Source organism: Monodelphis domestica, chromosome 8 (genome assembly GCF_027887165.1).
Source record: "Monodelphis domestica isolate mMonDom1 chromosome 8, mMonDom1.pri, whole genome shotgun sequence".
Taxonomy (NCBI): domain Eukaryota; kingdom Metazoa; phylum Chordata; class Mammalia; order Didelphimorphia; family Didelphidae; genus Monodelphis; species Monodelphis domestica.
In genome coordinates this window covers 202,640,928-202,665,096 of record NC_077234.1, presented here as the reverse complement: position 1 = coordinate 202,665,096, position 24,169 = coordinate 202,640,928, and the positions used below count along the sequence as shown (strand labels likewise).

General features: G+C 36.6%; 1 protein-coding gene across 20 annotated transcripts in view; it reads right to left on the bottom strand.

Annotated features, from left to right (window-relative positions):
- The window catches only part of TSGA10 (testis specific 10), a 121,740-nt gene that overhangs the window by 22,488 nt on the left and 75,083 nt on the right, over positions 1–24,169 (bottom strand). For all 20 annotated transcript variants that reach the window (XR_001624123.2, XR_471242.3, XM_016424854.2 and 17 more), the window contains 2 exons: positions 17,138–17,193; positions 16,706–16,874 (listed from right to left, as the gene is read on the bottom strand). Coding sequence is in view for 18 of the 20 variants with exons in the window: in XM_016424854.2 (XP_016280340.1) it covers positions 16,706–16,874; positions 17,138–17,193 (225 nt within the window). In the remaining 2 variants the exon portion in view is untranslated. The remainder of the gene's footprint in view (positions 1–16,705; positions 16,875–17,137; positions 17,194–24,169) is intronic.

Below are 24,169 nucleotides of genomic sequence, written 5' to 3'. Positions count from 1 at the left end.
ATTAAGAAGGACAGAGGTCAATGAATTGAGCATGCAAATTAAAAAATTAGAAAGTGAACAAATTAAAAATCCTCAGATGAAGACTAAATTAGAGATCCTAAAACTCAAAGGAGAAATTAATAAAATTAAGTCAAAGAACTATTTATTTAATAAAAATGATTAGAAGCTGGTACTTTGAAAAAACACATAAAATAGACAAAGTACTAGTCAGTCTAATTTAAAAAAGGAAAGAAAAAAACCAAATTGACAGTATCCAAGATGAAAAGGGAGACCTTACCTATAATAAAGAGGAAATTAAGGCAATCATTAAAAACTATTATGCCCAATTATATGGCAACAAATATGGCAATCTAGGTGATGATTGGATGGATGAATATTTACATGGATGAATACTTACAAAAATATAAATTGCCTAGACTAAAAGAGGAATAAATAAATTACCTAAACATCCCCATATCAGAAAAAGAAATTGAACAAGCCATCAAAGAACTCCCTAAGAAAAAATCCCCAGGTTCAGATGGATTCACAAATGAATTCTATCAAACATTCAAAGAACAACTAATCCCAATATTATACAAACTATTTACCAGAATAAACCAAGAAGGAGTTCTACCAAATTCATTTTATGACTCAAACATGGTACTGATTCCAAAACCAGGCAAGTCAAAAACAGAGAAAAAAATATATAGACCAATCTCCTTAATAAATGAAGATCTTAAATAGGATGCTAGCAAAAAGAATCCAGCAAGTTATCACAAGGGTTATTCACTATGGCCAGGTAGGATTCATACCAAGAATTCAAGGATAGTTCAATATTAGACATAATTGACCATATTAACAAGCAAACTGACAAAAATTACATGATTATCTCAATAGATGCAGAAAAAGCCTTCAATAAAATACAACACCCATTCCTATTGAAAACACTAGAAAGTATAGGAACAGAAGAGCCTTTCATAAAAATAATAAACAGTATATATCTAAAACCATCAGCAAACATCATCTGCAATGGGGGTAAACTAGAAGCCTTCCCAATAAGATCAGGCGTGAAACAAGGATGCTCATTATCACCTCTATTATTTAACATTGTACTAGAAACACTAGCAGTAGCAATTAGATAAGAAAAAGAAATTGAAGGTATTAAAATAGGCAATGAGGAGACCAAGCTATCACTCTTTGAAGATGATATGATGGTCTACTTAAAGAGTCCCAGAGAATCAACCAAAAAACTAGTCGAAATAATCAACAACTTTAGCAAAGTTGCAGGATTGCATAAGTCATCAGCATTTCTATATATCTCCAACCCATTTTAGCAGCAAGAATTAGAAAGAGAAATTCTATTTAAAATCACCCTAGACAACATAAAAGACTTAGGAATCTATCTGCTGAGACAACCACAGGAACTATATGAACACAACCATAAAACACTCTCCACACAATTAAAATTAGATCTAAACATTTGGAAAAACATTGATTGCTCATGGGTGGGATGAGCTAACATAATAAAAATGACCATCCTACCCAAATTGATTTACTTATTTAGTGCCATACCCATTGAACTACCAAAAAACTTTTTTACTGAATTAGAAAAAAACAAAACAAACTTCATTTGGAAGTACAAAAAATCAAAGATATCCAGGGAAATCATGAAAAAAAATGCAAAGGAAGGAGGACTTGCAGTCCCAGATCTCAAACTATACTTTAAAGCAGTGGTCATCAAAACAATTTGTTACTGGCTAAGAGACAGAAAGGAGGATCAGTGGAATAGACTAGGGGTAAGTGAACTAAGCAAGAGAGTCTATGATAAGCCCAAAGATCCCAGCTTTGGGGACAAAAATCCACTATTTGATAAAAACTTCTGGGAAAATTGGATGACAATTTGGGAGAGATTAGGTTTGGATCAACATCTCACACCCTACACCAAGATAAACTCAAAATGGGTGAGTGACCTGAATATAAAGAAGGAAACTATAAGCAAATTAGGTGAACACTGAATAGTATACTTGTCAGATCTATGGGAAAGGAAGGACTTTAAAACCAAACAAGAGCTAGAAAAATCACAAAATATAAAATCAATAATTTTGATTACATCAAATTAAAAAGTTTTTGTACAAACAAAATTAATGCACCAAAAATAAGAAGTGAAGCAACAAATTAGGAATCTTCATTACAAAAACCTCTGACAAAGGTCTAATTACTCAAATTTATAAAAAGAGCTAAATCAATTGTACAAAAAATCAAGCTAATCCCCAATTGATAAATGGGCAAGGGACATGAATAGGCAATTCTCAGTCAAAGAAAACAAAACCATTAATAAGCACATGAAAAAGTGTTCTAAATCTCTTATAATCAGAGAGATGTAAATCAAAACAACTCTGAGGTATCACCTCACACCTAGCAGATTGGCTAACATGACAGCTATGGAAAGTAATGAACGCTGGAGGGGATGTGGCAAAGTTGGGACATGAATAAATAGCTGGTGGAGTTGTGAATTGAACCAACCATTCTGGAGGGGAATTTGGAACTATGCTCAAAGGGTGCTAAAAGATTGTCTGCCCTTTGATCCAGCCATAGCACTGCTGGGTTTGTACCCCAAAGAGATAATAAGGAAAAAGACGTGTACAAGAATATTCATAGCTGCTCTCTTTGTAGTGGCAAAAAATTGGAAAATGAGGGGATGCCCTTCAATTGGGGAATGGCTGAACAAATTGTGGTATATGTTGGTGATGGAATACTATTGTACTCAAAGGAATAATAAAGTGGAGGAATTCCATGTGAAATGGTACAACCTCCAGGAAGTGATGCAGAGCGAAAGGAGCAGAACCAGGAAAACATTATACACAGAGACTGATACACTGTGTACAATCAAATGTAATGGACTTCTCCATTAGTGGCAATGCAGTGACCCTGAATAACTTGGAGGAATCTACGAGAATTCAGAGGAAACACTGTGGGAGTAAAAACACAGAAGGAAAACAACTGCTGGAATACATAGATCGAAGGGATATGGTTGGGGATGTAGACTCTAAATGAACATCCTAGTACAAACAACAACATAGAAATAGGTTCTGATCAAGGACACAAATTAATACCCAATGAAATTGCATGTTGGCTGTGGGAAGGGTGGGTGGAGGATAGGGAGGGAAATAATGTGATTTTTCTAACCAAGGAATAATATTCTAAATTCACTAAATAATCTAATTCAAATGGAAAAAAAAAGAAATGATTTTTACTATTGTGTTCCTCACCTCCCCATTGCAATGGATGGGACATATAAAGACATGCCTTTTACAGCTATTACAGTCTTATACCAGAGGAGGGAGGTTTCCCAAGGGACTTGGTTACCTTGTTATGGATTATAATCTCATCTGGGAGGTGGGAAGGTTTTTCAAGGGGGCTTTGTAACCCTGAGATGGTTTTTATATTTAATTTCTTCAGCTTACTCTATCCTTCCACCAGAATGATCTAGATTTCTTGGTGACATTTTAGACCTAAAAGGTTTTCATCAGCAGTACAGAGGTGTTTTGTTTTTTTTATCTGGTTTCTCCTGCAAAATTTTGAAATGATGGCAGTAATATCCTTTGTAAGAAATATATTTGCCAAAGTTGAAAGATTGGCTGGATCTGGGGAACTTGTGAAAGTATTCATGAGCTTCATAGTTTTTTAAAATGTGACACAGTAACTCATGTGAATCCTGTATGATAGCAGGTTTTTTTGCTATTATCATTAACTGGGCTCTTATGATTTTGGGGATTTTGATATTTCTTTTAATATGCATTAGCTGCTGTACTACTGTTTAGGAAGCTTTTATTTACTAAAAATTATGTGCACTCACACTGTGGATCATGGCCAATTTAAAAAGGAAATGGATTTCATTTTTGAGTGAGAAACCTTTGTATTGTGCCTCTCCTTGGCTAATTTAGTATGTCACTGAATATTTTTGATTTATAAAATTTTTTATTATTGTTTTTCCTTGTATGTGCAATAGAGCATTTTTGGTTTTCTTTTTTCTCTCATTTTTTTGTACTTGAAGAACATGTTACCAGTATTAATGGGTTTTTTTAAATTTTTTATTTTGCACTAGGATAAGTTTAAAATGTCCATTAGCCCTAATATCAATGTATATCCAAAAGCTTTAGACTATGGAAACCCACCATTAATTGTTTTTTTTTTAATTTTTAATTTTTTTAAATTTTATAATATTTTATTTGATCATTTTAATGCATTATTCATTAAAGACAAAGATCATTTTCTTTTCCTCCCCCCATCCCCGTAGCTGACGTGTGATTCCACTGGGTATCACATGTGTTCTTGATTCGAACCCATTGCCATGTTGTTAATATTTGCATTAGAGTGTTCATTTAGAGTCTCTCCTCTGTCATGTCCCCTCAACCGCTGTAGTCAGGCAGTTGCTTTTCCTCGGTGTTTCTACTCCCACAGTTTATCCTCTGCTTATGGATAGTGTTTTTTCTCCTAGATCCCTGCAGATTGTTCAGGGACATTACACCACCACTAATAGAGAAGTCCATTACGTTCGATTATACCACAGTGTATTAGTCTCTGTGTACAATGTTCTCCTGGTTCTGCTCCTCTCGCTCTGCATCACTTCCTGGAGGTCGTTCCAGTCTCCATGGAATTCCTCCACTTTGTTATTCCTTTTGCACAATAGTATTCCATCACCAACATATACCACAATTTGTTCAGCCATTCCCCAATTGATGGGCATCCCCTCATTTTCCAATTTTTGGCCACCACAAAGAGCGCAGCTATGAATATTTTTGTACGAGTCTTTTTCTCCATTATCTCTTTGGGGTATAAACCCTGCAGTGCTATGGCTGGATCAAAGGGCAGACAGTCGTTTATCGCCCTTTGGGCATAGTTCCACATTGCCCTCCAGAACGGTTGGATCAATTCACAACTCCACTAGCAATGAATTAAAGTCCCCACTTTGCCACAACCCCTCCAGCATTCATTACTTTCCTTTGCTGTCATGTTAGCCAATCTGCTGGGTGTGAGGTGATACCTCAGAGTTGTTTTGATTTGCATCTCTCTGATTATAAGAGATTTAGAACACTTTTTCATGTGCTTATTAATAGTTTTGATTTCTTTGTCTGAGAACTGCCTGTTCATGTCCCTTGCCCATTTATCAATTGGACAATGGCTTGGTTTTTTGTACAATTGATTTAGCTCTTTATAAATTTGAGTAATTAAACCTTTGTCAGAGGTTTTTATGAAGATTTTTTCCCAATTTGTTGTTTTCCTTCTGATTTTAGTTACATTGGTTTTGTTTGTACAAAAGCTTTTTAATTTGATGTAGTCAAAATTATTTATTTTACATTTTGTGATTCTAAGTCTTGCTTGGTTTTAAAGTCTTTGCCCTCCCAAAGGTCTGACATGTATACTATTGTGTTTACCCAATTTACTTATGGTTTCCTTCTTTATGTTTAAGTCATTCACCCATTTTGAATTTATCTTGGTGTAGGGTGTGAGGTGTTGATCTGTTCCTAATCTCTCCCATACTGTCTTCCAATTTTCCCAGCAGTTTTTATCGAATAGTGGATTTTTGTCCCAAAAGCTGGGATCTTTGGGTTTATCGTATACTGTCTTACTGAGGTCGCTTGCCCCCAGTCTATTCCACTGATCCTCCTTTCTGTCTCTTAGCCAGTACCAAATTGTTTTGATGACTGCTGCTTTGTAATATAGTTTGAGGTCTGGGACTGCAAGGCTCCCTTCATTTGTGTTTTGTTTTTCATTATTTCCCTAGATATCCTTGACATTTTGTTATTCCAAATGAACTTTGTTATGGTTTTTTCTAAATCAGTAAAGAAATTTTTTGGGAGTTCAATGGGTATGGCACTAAATAGATAGATAAGTTTGGGTAGGATGGTCATTTTTATTATATTGACTTGTCCTATCCATAAACAGTTAATGTTTTTCCAATTGCTCACGTCTAGTTTTAGTTGTGTGGCGAGTGTTTTGTAGTTGTGTTCATAGAGTTCCTGTGTTTGTCTTGGGAGGTAGATTCCTAGGTATTTTATTTTGTCTAAGGTGATTTTGAATGGGATTTCTCTTTCTAGTTTTTGCTGCTGAGCTGTGTTGGAGATATATAGAAATGCTGATGACTTATGTGAGTTTATTTTGTATCCTGCAACTTTGCTAAAGTTGTTGATTATTTCAATTAGCTTTTTGGTTGAATCTCTAGGATTCTTTAAGTAGACCATCATGTCATCTGCAAAGAGTGATAACTTGATCTTCTCCTTGCCTATTTTGATGCCTTCAGTTTCTTTTTCTTCTCTAATTGCTACTGCTAGTGTTTCTAGTACAATGTCAAATAGTAGAGGTGATAATGGGAATCCTTGTTTCACTCCTGATCTTATTGGGAATGCATCTAGTTTATCCCCATTGCAGATGATATTAGCTGATGGTTTTAGATATATACTGTTTATTATTTTTAGGAAAGACCCTTCTATTCCTATGCTTTCTAGTGTTTTTAATAGGAATGGGTGTTGTATTTTATCAAAGGCTTTTTCTGCATCTATTGAGATAATCATGTGGTTCTTGTTGGTTTGCTTGTTGATGTGGTCAATTATGTGGATGGTTTTCCTAATACTGAACCAGCCCTGCATCCCTGGTATAAAACCTACTTGATCATGGTGGATGACCCTTCTGATCACTTGCTGGAGTCTTTTTGCTAGTATCCTATTTAAGATTTTTGCATCTATATTCTTTAGGGAGATTGGTCTATAATTTTCTTTCTCTGTTTTTGACCTGCCTGGTTTTGGAATCAGTACCATGTTTGTGTCATAAAAGGAGTTTGGTAGAACTCCCTCTTTGCTTATTATGTCAAATAGTTTATATAGTATTGGGATTAACTGTTCTCTGAATGTAGCAGTCCAGCCCATAGGTATTATAAAGAGACAAGGTTTGTGAATGGGCACATGGCCATTCTGCACATGGCAATGAAATCTGTTCCCAGCGTGGCTGAACTTAGGGCGTGAAACCTTGCTTCCCTTTCTCTCACTCACCTGAGGATAAAGACTCCACCTTCACTTTGTGGTAATTTGCAATTATCCAATAGCAATACACTATGTAACTCATCTATATGTATTGAGGCATTATGTAACTTATCAATATGTATTGAGTTCATTTGCGTATCAAAGAGAATAAATTGGGAAGCCCTGGCCAGCTCCTCCTTCTTGGACAAGCTACAGGTTTGCTATCTCCACCTTTCTCTCTTCTCTCTATCTTCAAGGCATCTCTCTTTCTTTTCCAATGCTAATACCTAGCATTCTCTAATTCTTTAGTCTCTATTCATTCTCCCAGCTGAGCTATATCATCCTCTGACCAGTGCAGTGTTAAATGGGATCTCTGGGCGGAATATAGCCTGTCAGTAACATCCATTGACTGGAGAGTGGCTGTGGCTCCCAAATATTAATAATAATTGATTACTGACACATTATTGACATCTCAAAGGTTAGCTCCTTCATGCCCTTCGCGGGATCCAAAACTTCTATCCCTTTTCTATTTTCCTACCATAAAGCTTCTCACTGGCGGGAGGCTTTACTGAATGTTTGATAGAATTCACTGGTGAATCCATCAGGCCCTGGGGATGTTTCCTTAGGAAGTTCTTTGATGGCTTGTTGGATTTCATTTTCTGATATGGGATTATTTAAGAATTCTATTTCTTCTTCTGTTAGTGTAGGCAGTTTGTATTTTTGTATATATTCATCCATATCACCTAATTTGGTGTATTTATTGCCATATAATTGGGCAAAGTAATTTTTAATGATTGGTTTTCTGCTGGGGGGTTTTAATTTGATCGCTTTAGAGTTTTTTTAATTTGCATTTCCAATTGATTGATCTCTGCTCTCCCTAGTTTGTTAATATATGTACTCAGGGATATGAATTTACCTCTGATTACCGCTTTGGCTGCATCCCAAAAGGTTTGAAAGGATGTCTCGCCATTGTCATTTTCCTCGATGAACTTACTGTTTCTATTTCTTCTCTAACTAAACGATTTTGGAGTATCATATTGTTTAATTTCCAATTAATTTTTGATTTGGTTTTCCATGTACCATTACTGATCATTATTTTTATTGCCTTGTGATCTGAAAAGGCTGCAGTTATTATTTCTGCTTTTCTGCATTGTATGTCATGTTTCTGTGACCTAATGTATGGTCAATCTTTGTGAATGTGCCATGTGGTGCTGAGAAGAAGGTGTATTCCTTTTTATCCCTATTTATTTTTCTCCATATGTCTATTAATTCTAATTTTTCTAAGATTTCATTCACTTCTTTTACCTCTTTCTTATTTATTTTTAGATTTGATTTACCTAAATTTGATAATGGTTGGTTCAAGTCTCCCACTAATATGGTTTTACTGTCTATTTCTTCCTTCAATTCTCCTAGTTTCTCCATTAGAAATTTGGGTGCTATATTATTTGGTGCATACATGTTGATTAGTGATATTTCCTCATTATCTAAAGTCCGTTTTAACAAAATATAATTACCTTTCCTATCCCTTTTGATCAAGTCTATTTTTGCTTTGGCTTTATCAGATATCATGATTACCACTCCTGCCTTCTGTCAGTTGAGGCCCAGAAGGTCTTACTCCATCCTTTAATTCTGACCTTGTGGGTGTCTACCCGCCTCATGTATGTTTCTTGAAGACAACATATGGTAGGGTTTTGGATTCTAATCCATTCTGCTACTTGTCTACATTTTATGGGTGAGTTCATCCCATTCATGTTCAAAGTTATGACTGTCACTTGTGGACTCCCTGGCATTTTGATATCCTTCCCTAATTCTAACCTTTCTTCTTCAGCTCTACCTTTTAGTCCAGTGATTTACTTTAAATCAGTCCCCCCTTGTGTTTCCCTTTCTACCCACCTCCTTTCTTATTCCCTCCCTTATTTTCCCCTGTAGTCTTTTTAAAATTTCCCCCACCCTCTCCCTCCCTTGTACTGCTTCCCTCCCCACCAGTCTGTTTTTTACCTTCTACTCCCCTATAGGGCGCAAATCTATTCTCTTCCCCAATGGGTTGGATTGTTCTTCCCTCTTTGGGTCAGTTTCAAAGTACGTAAGAGTTGAGTATTTCCTATCTCCAACATCTTTACCCTTCCAGTGTATCAATGTTCTCCCCCCTCCCACCATGAGCTTCTTTGTGACATACAAATTTACCCCCATTTTTGTTTCTTTTCCCATTTCTTTTAGTCATAACCTCTTTTTTTTAGCTTTAATCATGTATATATATACATACACATGTATATGTATTTATGCATGCATATATCTATATACCTATTTATGTCTTTCATCCTATACAGTTTGTCACTGTTCTCTCTGAGTGTAGTTCTTCTAGCTGCTCAGGTGATAGCAACAGTTTTTGACCTCTTTTCTAATAGGGATACATATCATCTTAACTTATTGAGTCTCTTAAAATTTTTTTGTTGTTGTTGTTGTTTTTTCCCCTCTTTTTTAATTACCTTTTGCTGATTCTCTTGAGTTCTGTGGTTGGACTTCAAATTTTCTGTTCAGGTCTGGTCTTTTATTTATGAATGCTTGGAACTCTTCTGTTGTGTTAAATGACTGTACTTTCCCCTGTAAGAATATAGTCAGTTTTGATGGGTATTTTATTCTTGGCTATAGACCTAGTTCCATTACTTTCCGGAATATCGTATTCCATGCCTTTCGGTCCTTCAGTGTGGATGCAGATGATAGATCCTGTGTTATCTTCACCGTGTTTCCATGGTATCTGAATGGCTTCTTCTTGGCAGCTTGTAATATCTGTTCTTTCATCTGATTGTTTTTTAATTTGGCTATAACATTTCTTGGTGTTGTCAGTTGGGGATTAAATACAGGGGGTGATCTGTGGATTCTTTCAATCTCCACTTTCCCCTCTTGTTCTAGGATTTCGGGACAGTTTTCCTGGATAATTTCCTCTAGTATTATGTCCAGGCTTTTTCTTTTGTCATGGTCTTCTGGTAGTCCAATTATTCTTAAATTGTCTCTTCTTGAACGATTTTCTAAATTGTCTGTTTTGTGAATGAGATGCTTCACATTTTCCTCAATTTTTTCATTCTTTTTGTTTTGTTTTATGGTGTCCTGCTGCCTTGTGAGGTCACTTAATTCTAGTTGTTGCATTCTGCTTCCTTAAGACTAGATTTCATCTCTGGCTTTTTGGTCGTCTTTTTCCTTCTGGTCTGATTTTCTTTGAAGATCATCTTTCATCCTCTTTACCTCGTCTTTCATCTCCTTTGCCTCATTTTCCAGCTGGATGATTTTGGCTTTCAGGACACTATTTTCTTGTTTTAGTTCAAGTGCCTCTGTTTCCAGATGACTTATCTTAATTTTTAAGTTCTTTTCCCAATTGTCTTCAGCCTCTCTTAGTTGTGTTTTGAGTTCTTCCACAGCCTGTATCCAATTTGCTGGGATTTCTGGTTTATTGTTTGCTGATCTCTCCCCCTCTGTTCCATTTGCTGAGTAGTAGCTGTCTATTGTAGTTTCTTTCTTCTTTTTCTGTTGTTTGTTCAAATTCACCCCTTCTTTCCTCCCTGTATTTGTCTGTGCTCTTGTTCCTCTCTTTTTTTTGTTTTTTGGGGACTTCTATAGATCTCACCTCTTGGAGCTTTAACAGAAGATCTCTTGGTGTAATCTCTGGGGGAGGGTTGTTGGGGTTTGAGCTTTCCTGTCCTCTGGAGGCTTTTGATTGGCTTAAAGTCCAGGAGTCAGTGAGGATGGGTGGGGAGCCTGGGCTTCCCTGCTTTCTGGAGACTTTTGATGGGATTGAGTTCAGCTTAGTTAGGCTGGGTTTACTCTGAGTTTTAAACTTCCTGAACGGCTGGAGCAAATATGGAGGATCTCCAAAGCTCTGGCCAGGCTGCCAGGTCTATGCTCCTTCTAGGCTGCCATCTTGACTTGGCCTCTAGGTTTCTGTTTTTTCAGAAGACTCTGCTCTTTAAGGGGGGAGGTACGTGGCCTCCCTGGGCTCTGAGGGCTCCTGATGAGATTAGGTTCAGCTGGTTCTTTCAGAAGACCCTGCTCTCTAAGGAGGGAGGGGTCGTGGCTTCCCTGGGCTCTTAAGGATCCTGGTGGGATTAGGTTCACCTGGTTTGGGCTGAATGAGCCCTGAAGCAAAAAAACCTCCTCCTCCACAGTCTGTGTTGAATGCCTGGAGACTGGCCCAGGTTGTTTTCAAGGTAAGCCCTTCCCGGGCCCTGAGGTTTTTGTTCTTTCAGAAGCTCTGAGAGCTCCTGATGGGATTAGGTTCAGGTGGTGTGGGCCGAATGATCCTTGAGCCAAAAAAAAGAGAAAAGAAAAAAAAAACAACCTCCTCCTCCACAGTCTGTGTTGAATGCCTGGAGACTTGCTCAGGTTGCTTTCAAGGTGAGTCCTCAGAGCCCTGAGGTTCCCACTGCTGCCGTGGGCTCAGCACTCTGGGTTGGGGGGGATGGGTCCTGGGACCTTCCTTCTGCCTACCCCTTAAATCCGAGTGATCTAAGGTTCTGGCTTTTGGGGTGCAGTACCTTTTGATCCAGGTCCAGGAGGAGGATTCCCCAGATCTATCCTGTTGTTCAGCTTGAATTTCGGTGTCTTAGGAGCACTCGGTTTGCGATCGGTAAGAAAGGGTTTCCGAGGTCTAAACTTTCGCTGCTTCTACGCCGCCATCTTCTCACCACATGATCATCCCCTGCCATTAATTGTTAAATATTATCGGAATTTGATTAATTATTGTGTCTGATATCAGGAGAAGGGATCACAAAAGTGCCACTGCACAGTACCAAGGAACACAAAGTTAATCTGCACAGTGCCAAAGAGCACAAGGTCAAAGAGATAAACTAATCCCGGTAGGATTGATGAGATTCTGCACCAAGACAGGGGACTTGAATTTATTTTGTCGTTAGAGGAAGTGAGTGTTTGCAAAGTCAGATGCAGGATTCCCTCATGCCAGATCCAGACCTCTACCAAGTACCTCAGACCTGGGAATGCTATTTTCTTTCTGCTTCAAAATTTAGTCAACTTTCTCTCTCTTTGATAATATGGCAATTTTCTGTAGTCCTGGCTGCTGACTGGGTAAGTACATAATTGCTACTACTACAAGCTTGTGGGACATAAATAGGGCCCTGATTCAAGGACCTATAAAGGGATTATTTTTCCTTACTTAGAATTGTTGACTTTGATATTTTATGTTTTTCATCCAGAAATTGCATTTTTCTTTTTTATTTGTTTTTTATGTTTATTTTCTTTTGACATTTAATTCATATACTTCATAACTCAGTCATGTATCCCGGGGCGATCCATGTGTTGGTTAATATCCACCTCAGAGGGGAATTGTATTATTATCATAAAATTCTAGATTTATAAAAATTTTTCTTGTTTGAGAGTAATTTTGGGATAAGAAACTTGCTACCTCCCTGAATCAAGAAAGTGAACTGTTTGGAGAAGGTGCCATGAAGATACCTGTAGAAACCACACACTGTACCAAAAGATCCAGAATGAACTTTGGGATGTAGTGAAATTGAACTGTGGGGGGATTGAATACATTTATTTTGTATGTATGCTCTTATGCCAAAGGGGACCGCACCCAACTGGCTTTTTGTCAATGTACCTAACATTGGTGTTGTTCTCTTTCTCTTTTATTTACCTCTTATCCCCAAATTATTTTAATTTCCCCTTAGAGAGTACAATATTGTATGTCCCTCTAGTTAAAGATTTTTAGAGATATAAGTGGTTATGTGTACTGATTCATTGGGGAAACTAGGCGTATAAATCTGGGAGATTTCTACATGCTCATTTCCCAATGAAATCACAGGGGAATTGTTTTATTAAGAGTTGCTCCCCAGGGGGACTTCCTTGGGTAAACATGGCTGCAATCTAGACGTGAATCGCTTCCTCTCCTCGGCACCGAACGAAATAGACTACCTCAAAAGATCATAAAAATCATCTTTGGAAGAATGGAGGGACTCTCCAGTACCCCACAGAAATAAAGGTACATGGGGTTTGAATATTGCCACACTATAAGAAGGAGGAAAAGCTTGCACAAAAACGTGAACTGAGCTGCCCTTTCCCCTCCTCCCCCACGGAACCAGAGTAGGGGCTCAGAGCGCTCACAGGGACAGAGAGTGAGTGAGGAACGTCTCTGTCTGGGGGGGGCACACCAGGGTCTTTGTGATCTAAGGACTGCTAGGGAATTATCTCTCAGGGCGGCTTCACTGGAGAATCCTGCGCATTGGAGAGCGCGCAGACCATGGGACCCCTGAAAACTTCGAACAGTGTGGAGTCTTGAGAAACTGTAGAAACTGCCTAAGGCCAAAGCTCCACTCCTTGCTGTAGTGAAGGGGGGGGGGGGGCACGCCAGGCTCCCTGGAAACTGACAGGGACTACCAGAGATCCACCCCTCAGAGCAGTTTTACAGGAGATTCCTGAGCACCCATGAGAAGAGACCACAGAGCACAGGGGCGGGCTCGCTAACAAACGTCGGAGGCTGGAAAGAACTACTCTGAGGCAACTTAAATCCACAGAAAACCCGCCCAAATCACCCAGACCTCTGACCAAAAAGGAAAGGGGAATAAAAACACCAAAGGGATAGCTCACACTACCCAAGAGCAACCCTCCAAGAAGAAAGGGAAAAAAGTGACTATCGAGAACTTTTATGGGGGGGAACCCAGGGGACAGAAGAGGAAGAGGATGAAATTTTTAAACAAAATCAAAACATGCCCCCCAAAATGGAAATCATCCACAAGCTCTGGAAGAACTCAAAATGGAGCTTATCCAAAAGATGGAAACCTTCTGGCAAGAAAAATGGGAAAAAATTCAGAAAGAGGTCAGCAGCCTGACAGACAAGACCTCATAATTGGAGAAAGAGTTGGAGGCCACAAACAGATAGGCAGACCAAATTTAAAAGCAAAACCAGTCCTTAAAGACCTGAATTAAGCAACTGGAAGACAGTGATCTTGCAAAACAGCAAGAATTAATAAAGCAAAGTCAAAAAATGGAAGGAGAGACAACTTTAGAATCATTGGTCTACCCGAAAAAAAACAGAAATAAACAAAAATCTCGATGCCATACTACAAGAAATGATCGAAGAAAATTGCCCTGATGTTTTCAAGCAAAGGGGGAAAATAGAAATAGAAAGGGTTCATAGAACACCCTCTATACTAAATCCCCAAAAGACAACCCCCCAGGAATGTAATCGCCAAATTCAAGAGTTTCCAAGCTAAGGAGAAAATCTTACAAAAAGCCAAGAAGAGGAGCTTCATATATAGAGGAGTCCCCATAAGGATCACACATGATTTAGCAGCGAACACATTAAGAGACCGCAAAGCATGGAACACGATATTCAGAAAGGCAAGAGAGCTGGGTCTTCAACCAAGAATCGGCTACCCATCAAAACTGACTATATACTTCCAGGGGAAAGTATGGGCATTCAACAAAATAGAAGATTTCCAAGTATTTGCAAAGAAAAGACCAGAAACTTAGTGGAAAGTTTGACATCCAAACACAAAGAGCAAGAGAAACATGAAAAGATAAATATGAAAGAAAGGGAAAAGGAGAAAAATGTTATCTTTTTCTTTTATTCAAACTCTCTTCTATAAGGACTACATTTATATCAAATTATATATATTAATATGTGGGGAAAATGTAATGTGTAACTCTCAAAAATTGTATGAATCATTAGAATAGTTAGAAGAATCATGCATAGAGAAAGATTGGGGCATCAAGACAATATGGTGAAAGGCAGGGAAGAATGAAAAAGGGAGGGGGGGAATCGTTGATGGTACTAAGATTTACTTCAAGAAATAGAGGGAAAAAAACTAAATAGAATAATCTTTCTCACACAAAGATACACATGGGAAGGGGAGGGGAAGAATTCTCCTATAAGAAGGAGAGGAAGAGAGCATAAAGTGGTATTACTTAAACCTTACTCTCAAAGAAATCAACTCTGAGAGGGAAGAACATCTAGATCCATTGGTATCTTGAATTCTATCTTATCCAACAGGTTAAGAGAGAAGGGGAGATTAAGGAGGGGGAGGGAGTATAAAAAGGGAGGGACAGAGAGGGGGAAGGGGAAGGGAACAAAAAGGGAGGGGCTAGAAAGGGAAGCATATCAAGGGAGGGGACTAGGGGGATGGATCTAAAGTAAATCACTGGTTTAAAAGGTTATAGCTAAAGAAGAAAGGTCAGAATTTGGGGAGGATATCAAAATGCCAGGGAATCCACAAGTGACAATCATAACTTTGAACGTGAATGGGATGAACTCACCCATAAAACGTAGACAAATAGCAGATTGGATTAGAACCCAAAACCCTACCATATGTTGTCTTCAAGAAACACATATGAGGCGGGTTGATACTCACAGGATTAGAATTAAAGGATGGAGTAAGACCTTTTGGGCCTCAACTGATAGAAAGAAGGCAGAAGTTGCAATCATGATATCTGACAAAGCCAAAGCAAAAATAGAGCTGATTAAAAGGGATAGGAAAGGTAAATATATTCTGTTAAAAGGGAGTATAGACAACGAGAAAATATCACTAATCAACACGTATGCACCAAATGGTATAGCACCCAAATTTCTAATGGAGAAACTAGGAGAATTGAAGGAAGAAATAGACAGTAAAACCATATTAGTGGGAGACTTGAACCAATCACTATCAAATTTAGGTAAATCAAATCAAAAAATAAATAAGAAAGAGGTAAAAGAAGTGAATGAAATCTTAGAAAAATTAGAATTAATAGACATATGGAGAAAAATAAATAGGGACAAAAAGTAATACACCTTCTTCTCAGCACCACACGGCACATTCACAAAGATTGATCATACACTATGTCACAGAAACATAGCATACAAATGCAGAAATAATAAATGCAACCTTTTCAGATCATAAGGCAATAAAAATAATGATCAATAAGGGTACATGGAGAGCCGAATCAAAAATTAATTGGAAATTAAATAATATGATACTCCAAAATCGGTTAGAGAAGAAATCATAGAAACAATTAATAATTTCATTGAGGAAAATGACAATGGTGAGACATCCTTTCAAATCTTATGGGATGCAGCCAAAGCAGTACTCAGAGTATCCCTGAGTGCATATATTAACAAATTAAAGAATTGCTTCCCAGGACTGTAAATCCCAGCTTCCCATGTTCCTTCTCACGTTACATACTAACATAGGGAAGATAGATATAAGTTTTGTGTAACTCTGCCCTTACACATTCTTTTCCTTTGATTGTGGCTGGGAAAGCAGTTTTTACTAAGGCTTTTACTTTTGTCCTTTTACTTCAAGTAATTATTAATAAATATTATATTATTTCTTTTACTTCAAGTGATTATTAATAAATATTATAAAATATAATACTTAGAGTTATTGGATATTAATTTTAATCTTACAAGTCTCCAAGTCAGGGTCTGGGAGGACCTAGGTTCAAATCTTGCCTCAGCTCCTAGCTGTGTGACCCTGGGCAAATCACTTAACCTCCACTGCCTAGCTCTTATTACTCTTCTGCCTTAGAATTGATACTTAATAATCAATTCTAAGGCAGAAGGTACGGGTTTAAAAAAAGTTTAAATGTAGTTTAGTTATATGCAAAGTTCCAAACCAACCTGCATAATCTTAATCTTAATTTATCTAATTATAATCTATACCTTATTTGCAAGTAAGATAAAACTTTTAGATTTGCATAAAAAAGGAATCCAGTAGAAAAAATACCTGGTTTTCCTGCTTAATTCTAGAGATTGACTCTTGTAATTTATCATTATCCCGAGCCAAGGCCTCTCTTTCTCTAGCAATCTGAGTTAGTTCATTATTTGTTTCATCCAATTGTCTACGCATCCTGGAAATGTCTTGTTCACACATGATAAGAGCTTCAGTTGACTGTCTGTTTTATAAATCAAATAAGGACATAAGAAGTATTTTACTGATGCAGAATAATAATAAAAAAGATAATATAGAAAAGTAAAACATTTGAGTTTATAAAGATGGATATGACAAAGTATGAGAAACCAAATGTAAAATTGCATGGTCTGTAAAATTTCAGTGACATAAAAATATAAATATATACAGTATAAAATACAGTAGTTCAGTTTGGTCATTTGTCAATTCTGTAAAACTTTGTAGCTGTATCAAAATACTGAGAATTACCTTGAAGCCTGTTCCATTTCAGCAATGATATTCTTCATGCCTGAAATTGTCCTTTCCTTTAAAAAAAAAAAGCAATATTAGATAAAATTTATTTGAAAACTCTGTTAAAAGTGAAAACACAAAATATTCTTTGACATTTGGCCTTCTACCATTTGGGATATAAATCTTCTTCCTACTCTCTTTAACACTTAAAAATAAGCCTAATCAAACTGGGTACATAAACAGTTTTTTTTAAAAAACCAAACCCACTAAAGGAGATGGATTTTGGTATAATTACATAGGATGACTCTATCAAATATTGTAATCAAAATTTGGGGTGCTCACCCATAGAAAGTTCCTCCTTCTCTCTGTAGAAAAAGCCAGCCGGGCAGAGACAGAGAAAGTTAGTAGAGAAGAAAAGTGTATAGGGGCAAGAAAGAAAACATCCAGATGTTGATGCTCTATAGGAAGTTTGAGATATGGATCTGCAACTTGGAAGAGAATTCATGGCTAGAGATATATATTCATCACAATAAACATCTTTCTACCCTATGACTACCCCCTAAAATTCAAATCTTTCCATCAGATTATTAACTTTAAGCTACTCAGTACAGTAACATTTTTTTGACATTTTGAACTAGCCAGGAACGACTTTAAAACTCTTTTTAAAAAGTTAATTTCCCTTAGAGTTAAATGTTTATTCCTATTAATTCTTGAATAGAAAGTGTGCTATGGAATCATTTGCAATGGCAGTGATGATTTCTAATTGGTCTCAAATTCAATCTCAAGAAACAAGAGAAAGCAAGTTTGGAAGGCAAGAAGAAAATAAATGGAAAGTTCCAAAGTATACCACATACCACAGGGGATATGAGAAAGACATGAAGAAATTTGTAGGAAAAATTTACCTAAGGAAAGGTCTAAAGGAATCTGTGGAAGACTGTCCACAATGGTTTGATTGTGGTACCAAAATTGTACTCAAAATAAAAGAGATTTGAGGCAGAATCAAGATGGGAAAGAAAGTACACAAACCCTCCTAACTCTACCAAATTACTCTTCAAAAAAACTATGACATAACATCTCAAAATGAATTCAGGGAGTTCCTTCCAGGGCCAGAGTCAAGATGGTGGAGTAAGGCAGAGTAGCTCAAGGTCACCACCAGAATCCCTGCAATTAATATTTTTAAAAAGCCAAAAAATTACATCTAAGCCTGGGGCTAGAATGAGTAGCCCCTAACCCAGTGGTTCTCAACCTTTCTAATGCTGTGACCCTGCAATACAGTTCCTCATGTTGCAGTGACCCCCAAATAAAAAAATTATTTTGGTGGCTACTTCAAAACTGAAATTTTGCTACAGTTATGATTCGGAATGTAAATACCTGATATTATGTATTCTATGTATTATGTATTCTAATTGCTACAAATTGAGAGGTTGAGAACCGCTGCCCTAACCTGATCAAGTTCAGAGTGAAATCAAAAGCCTATGCCTAAGCCTGAGGCAAGTCTTTAAGCTATCAACATCTCAGGGTTAATTTAATCAGAAGTAGGAGGAGGCCCTCCGAGCTCCCAGCCCTAAGGCCATCATATCAGACTGGAAAAATTGAAACTGACAGAAACTCAAAAAATAAGCTAAGGGCAGCATAAAGGAAGGACTGAAGTTTAAGAGGGTACCCTAACCTCCCAGAAAACAGAGCCTATGTCCAAAATGGTAGGGAAAATGAGCAAACAACTAAAAAAAGCACCTAACTCTAAAGACTTTTTATGGAGACAAAGAGCAAGGTACAGCCATAGAAGGGAACAATGAAAGCAAAGCAAAGTCCAAAAGAAAAATATGGATTGGAAACAGATTCTGAGGAGCTCAAAAAAGACTTCAAAAATCAATTAAAAGAAGTAGAGGAAAAGTGGGGAAGAAAAATGAAAGCAATGTAAGAAGAAATGGGCCAAATGAAAAAGGAGAACCAAAAACTGACAGAGGAAAATTAGGCCTTAAAAATCAGAATCGACCAAGTAGAAACTAATGATTTCATGAGAAATCAAGAAACAATAAAGCAGAATCAAAGGAATGAAAAACAGGAAAATATAAAATGACGTCTGTTTCTAGAGAAGGAATTCATGGAGTCTGAATCCAAATCAAAGAAAACTTTTTTCAACTTCTTTCTTGATTGTTTTTTGGTTTGAGTTTCCTTCCACAAAAGGATTAATATGGAAAAATGTTTTATATGATTGCACATGTAAAATCTATATGAGACTGCTTACTATACTGAGGGTTGAGGGGGGGCAGAGGGAGAAAATTTAACTCAAAATTCTTTTTAAAATGTTAGAAATTGTTTTTACATGTAATGGGGGAAAATATATATTTCTTAATTTAAAGAGATTTATTTACAATAGTACCATACTTCAAACTATTCGACAAAGCAAATCATCAATCTATATATTATCTAAAATAGATAAGTTATGTGAACCTTAAAAATTCCCCATTGGGACCATTCCCCATTGGGACCATTCGCCATTTGGGCAGTGAAGCTACTTAGATCAGGAATGTGAGAACTCTACTTAGATCAGGAATGTGAGACCTCTACTCCACCCGTACTTAAGCCTTCTTTAGGGGAAAAAACTCCTTGCTGAACAATGAAAAGTACTTAAACCCATACTTAAGCCATGCCTATTTTTAGAACTAATACAAAAGGGTGCTAAGTACCTATAAAGGTCAGGCAACTTGTGAATTTACAAGGAACAAAGAGGTGAGAAACTTACTCAGAGCTTTCCTGGTGTGAATTACTCAAAAGATTAGTCTACTCAGGTGTGAACTAAGAATGGTCTGTCCTTTGAAAAACGTCTACTGTGATTGGTAGATGGGAGAACTTAGGGGAGGTGACATAGGAGAAAATTCCCTATATAAGGAGATAATAGTCTCTTAAAAAGAAGCTCTAAGGAGGCTGTTGGGAGAGAGCTCTGGAAACAGGCTCTTGGGACAGTCTCTTGAGGACAGTCAGAAGAATCCCTCTCTGGAGAAGGATGGCTGGCTGAACTGGTGTCTATATTCTTGCTTGGACAGATCTTGTGGTGATTGATTAAGGACTGACTGATCTCTCTCTTAAGACTCAGGTCTAGACCTTCAGCTAAGGCCCTTCATACTTATTCCTTTTTTCTCTCTTTCTCTCCTTTTCTTTAATTCCTCATTTGTATTAATTAAAATATCTATAAAACCCAGCTGATTTGGGTATATTTGAATAATTGGGAATACTTCCCTGGCGACCACCTTATATTTGATTTAAAACAAACACTGTAGTGAAAACATATTTCCTGCGGTCACAACTTACTCATCCACTCTTATATCTACTATAATTTAAGTCTTCCACTATTTTAACTGCCACAATGGCCTCAACTATTTTAATTATTACAGTTAATCAATGGAATAGATTTAAATATAAATGCCATGGCAAAGTAAACTGACAGTAACAATAAACCCAAAGACCATAAGAGGTAAGGACTCAGTATTTAATAAGAACTGTAGAGAAAACTGGAAAAGGGTCTGGTAGAATTGAGGTTTAGAACAAAATCTCATAACATGCACCATAAAAAGTTCAAAATAGATACATGACTCAGGTAAGCATATTAAAAATCAAAGTAATAAGGAAGGAAAAAACTTTTGCAAATATGGATAGAGGAAGACAAAGGTTACACACCAGGCCATATCCCTGACCAGATAAGGTACAAGAAGGATCCTTCAAGATAAAATGAACACATTTTGACATAAAATTGAAAAGATTTTGCACAAATAAGTAAGAGCAATGCAGCTAAAATCAGAAGGAAAGATAGTTAATTTGGAAAAATCTTTGCAAAGATTATCTGGTAAATATCTCATATCCAAGACATATAAGCAGTTGATTGAAATATCTGAGAGCCATTCCTCAAGAGATAAATGGTATGAATAAGTATTTCTCAAAGATAGAAAACGCTATCAATAGAGATGTTCAAAATGCTGCAAATAAATAAAGGAATGCATATTAAAACAATTCTCCAGTTTTATTTCACACCAAGTGAACTTGGAAAGATGAGAACAGACAAGAATGATGCTGGGGCAGGTACACTAATGGATTGTTGATGGAGCTGTGGATTTATACAATCATTCTGCAAATTCATTTGGAATGATACAATTAAAGTGACTAAAATGTCAACCTTCTGACCCAAAGATTCCACTACTAGGCACATTCTCCAAGGAGGTCATTGATAAGAAGAAAGTCACTATATATAACAAAATATTTATATCAACACCTTTTTTTGATAGAAAAGAATTGGAAACCAAGTAGATGCTGATTGACTGGGGAATAGCTAAATAAACTAGTATGTGAATATAATGGGAAATAATTGTGCTTTATGGAACAATGAATATGATAAATATAGAGAAAGAATCTGATGTAGTGAAGTAAAAACAAGAAAATATATACAATGACTACAACAATATAAAGGTAAAGAACAGACACCACAGAAAATCAGAAATAAAAAAAATCAAAAGCATGCCAAATTACAAAGAATAAGCATGGCCCAAAAGAAAAATGAGAAGAGATCTCATTAAGCTTTCAATAATCTAATAAGACATTGTTCTAAATCACTATTAAGAGAAATACAAATTAAAACAACTTGATATTTTAACATTCTGATCTGAAAAGATGACAAAAGATGGACATGACAACTGTTGGACAAACTTTGAGAGGACATATATACTAAAACGTACTGTTTGTGGAGCTGTGAATTAGTTCAACCATTCCAGAAAGAAATCTGGGATCACTAAACTATGTAGAACCAGTAAGTAATACCAATAGTAGGCATATTACCACAAAGAAGGCAAAAGACATAAAGGGCATACATAAACAAAAATATCTACAGTAGCACTTTCTATGGTAATAAAGATGGAATCACAGATATGATGGATTTAAAGATACCTGGGAAGTATTAAGTGACCTGAAACAAAATAAAATGAGCACATCAGGCAAATAATTTGTACAGAGACCCTAGGCAAATCACTTATCTTCCCTGTGCTTCAGATTCATAATTTATAATTTTTAACATTGATGTATATGATTTTGGAAAAAAATGACTATAAAGTGATTCAGTTTTGAAAATTGTTTATCAGTTGTTAACATTCCAAATAAGATTGATTCTGAACTTAATGATCAGAGAACTTTTCCTTCTCACTGAGATTTGAAAAGAACAATAATTAGAGATTTGAATGCTTGGACATACCTAAAATGTTTGTTAAACAGAATTTGAGAATTGACTGAGTGTAATTAATAGCCAGTCTGATGCAGAAAGGATTTTTGTTTTAAAGAAGCAGAAAAGAAGTAAACTCCTGATAAGTAGTGTGCTGGCTGCTTAATGAATATAAGGGTTCAATAAAATGAGTATAAAGTATATAAGAATTTAGTATCAGCTTAGAAGATGATATGATGCAATATGAAGATTCTATATGATCTAAATTTTGGATAGTCAAATGAAAATGTTATTCTAATATATGTACTATTTTTTTTAAAGATCATAGTAACCTTGTATTTTACAAAGGTAAAAAATGAAAGTTTTTGGATTAAGAATGCATTCTTTGGTAAAAATTATTGGGAAACCAGAAAGAAGTTTGGCAGAAACTAGATTTAGACCAGTATCTTACACCAAGATAAATTCAAAATGGATTCATGACCCAGACCCCCTTCCCCATTTAAACATGGAAACCATCTCCCTGATGACCTTATGTGATCACAGCACCCTCCAGACCAAGACATACTTCCCAGATCCTTTTTGGAGGACTTTCAGTTGGACATCATTTTATCATATGAACCTACATTTCCCAAGTATCCCTGTAAGAAACAATGATATAATTGTGCCCTCAAGAGTTTTCAAATCTCTTTTAAAAAAAATCCTTACCTTCCACCTTAGAATCAACACTGTATATTGGTTCCAAGGCAAAAGAGTAGTAAGGGCTAGGCAATGAGACTTAAGTGACTTGCCCAAGGTCACATAGTTATGAAGTGTTTGAGGTCAGATTTGAACCCAAGACCTCCTGTCTCTTGGCCAGAAGCCACGGAGCTACCTAGATACCCCCTACAAACTCTTCTTGGTGATCACTTGAAGGAGAGACTCTGAAACCTTGTGGCACATTTTTGAGATTATTATCCCTTTGTAAACCAACTCAAATGTCTCCTGCTTTAGTTTAACCCACTTCCTTTTGTTCCATCTCTACCCATATGGAAAAGAAATCACCTTCATGGAAATACTTCATAGACTTGAGGACAATGATCTCAAATCACTTATCAGCAAAGCAAAATAACATAACCCCAACACAGAAACTGGGCAACTAGGTGGCTCAATAGTTGGAACACCTGGCTTGAAATCAGAAAATCTGAATTCAAATCAAGCAACAAGTGAAAATGTAATGAACATTGGGGAAGGAGAAATTGGAAATGTGGAATGAAATAGGTATTAAGAGTTTGAAATATTGCAAAAAGGATTTTCTCAATTTGTAAACATTTGTTGTAACGGATTGGGATATACGAATTGTTACCAAAGTATGTACCTTGGGTAAAAATGATTCTATTACTGAATGAAAATATGGATTTACATGTAATTTTGTGTAAATACAAATGATGCATGAATTTGTACTGGGAAGAAAACTAATTTCTGAGGTGAACTGGACACAATATGTAGAAATATGAAATGTAAATTATGTATGTAAATGGTAGTTGATAAGAATGATAATCAGGTCTCTTCCGAGCCACTAATAGCAGGTGACAGAATACCTAGTGGAAGATAAGTTGAATGATGGCAAAAGTAAGTAGAAGGTGTGAGGTGTGAGATAAGCATATGAAAGACAAATGGTATAGGAGACTTTAACAGGATACGGGTCTTTTTAGGAGAGCCAGAAGACAGACATGTTGTATGAACAATGTATATAGGTATATGAAGGCATCAGAAGGGGGAAAAGAGTGGATATAGTTTATGATAGATGTAAACCTTAAAATTTCTTAGACTTATAACGACTCTTTGTGAAGTACTCAAAGAAGTACAAA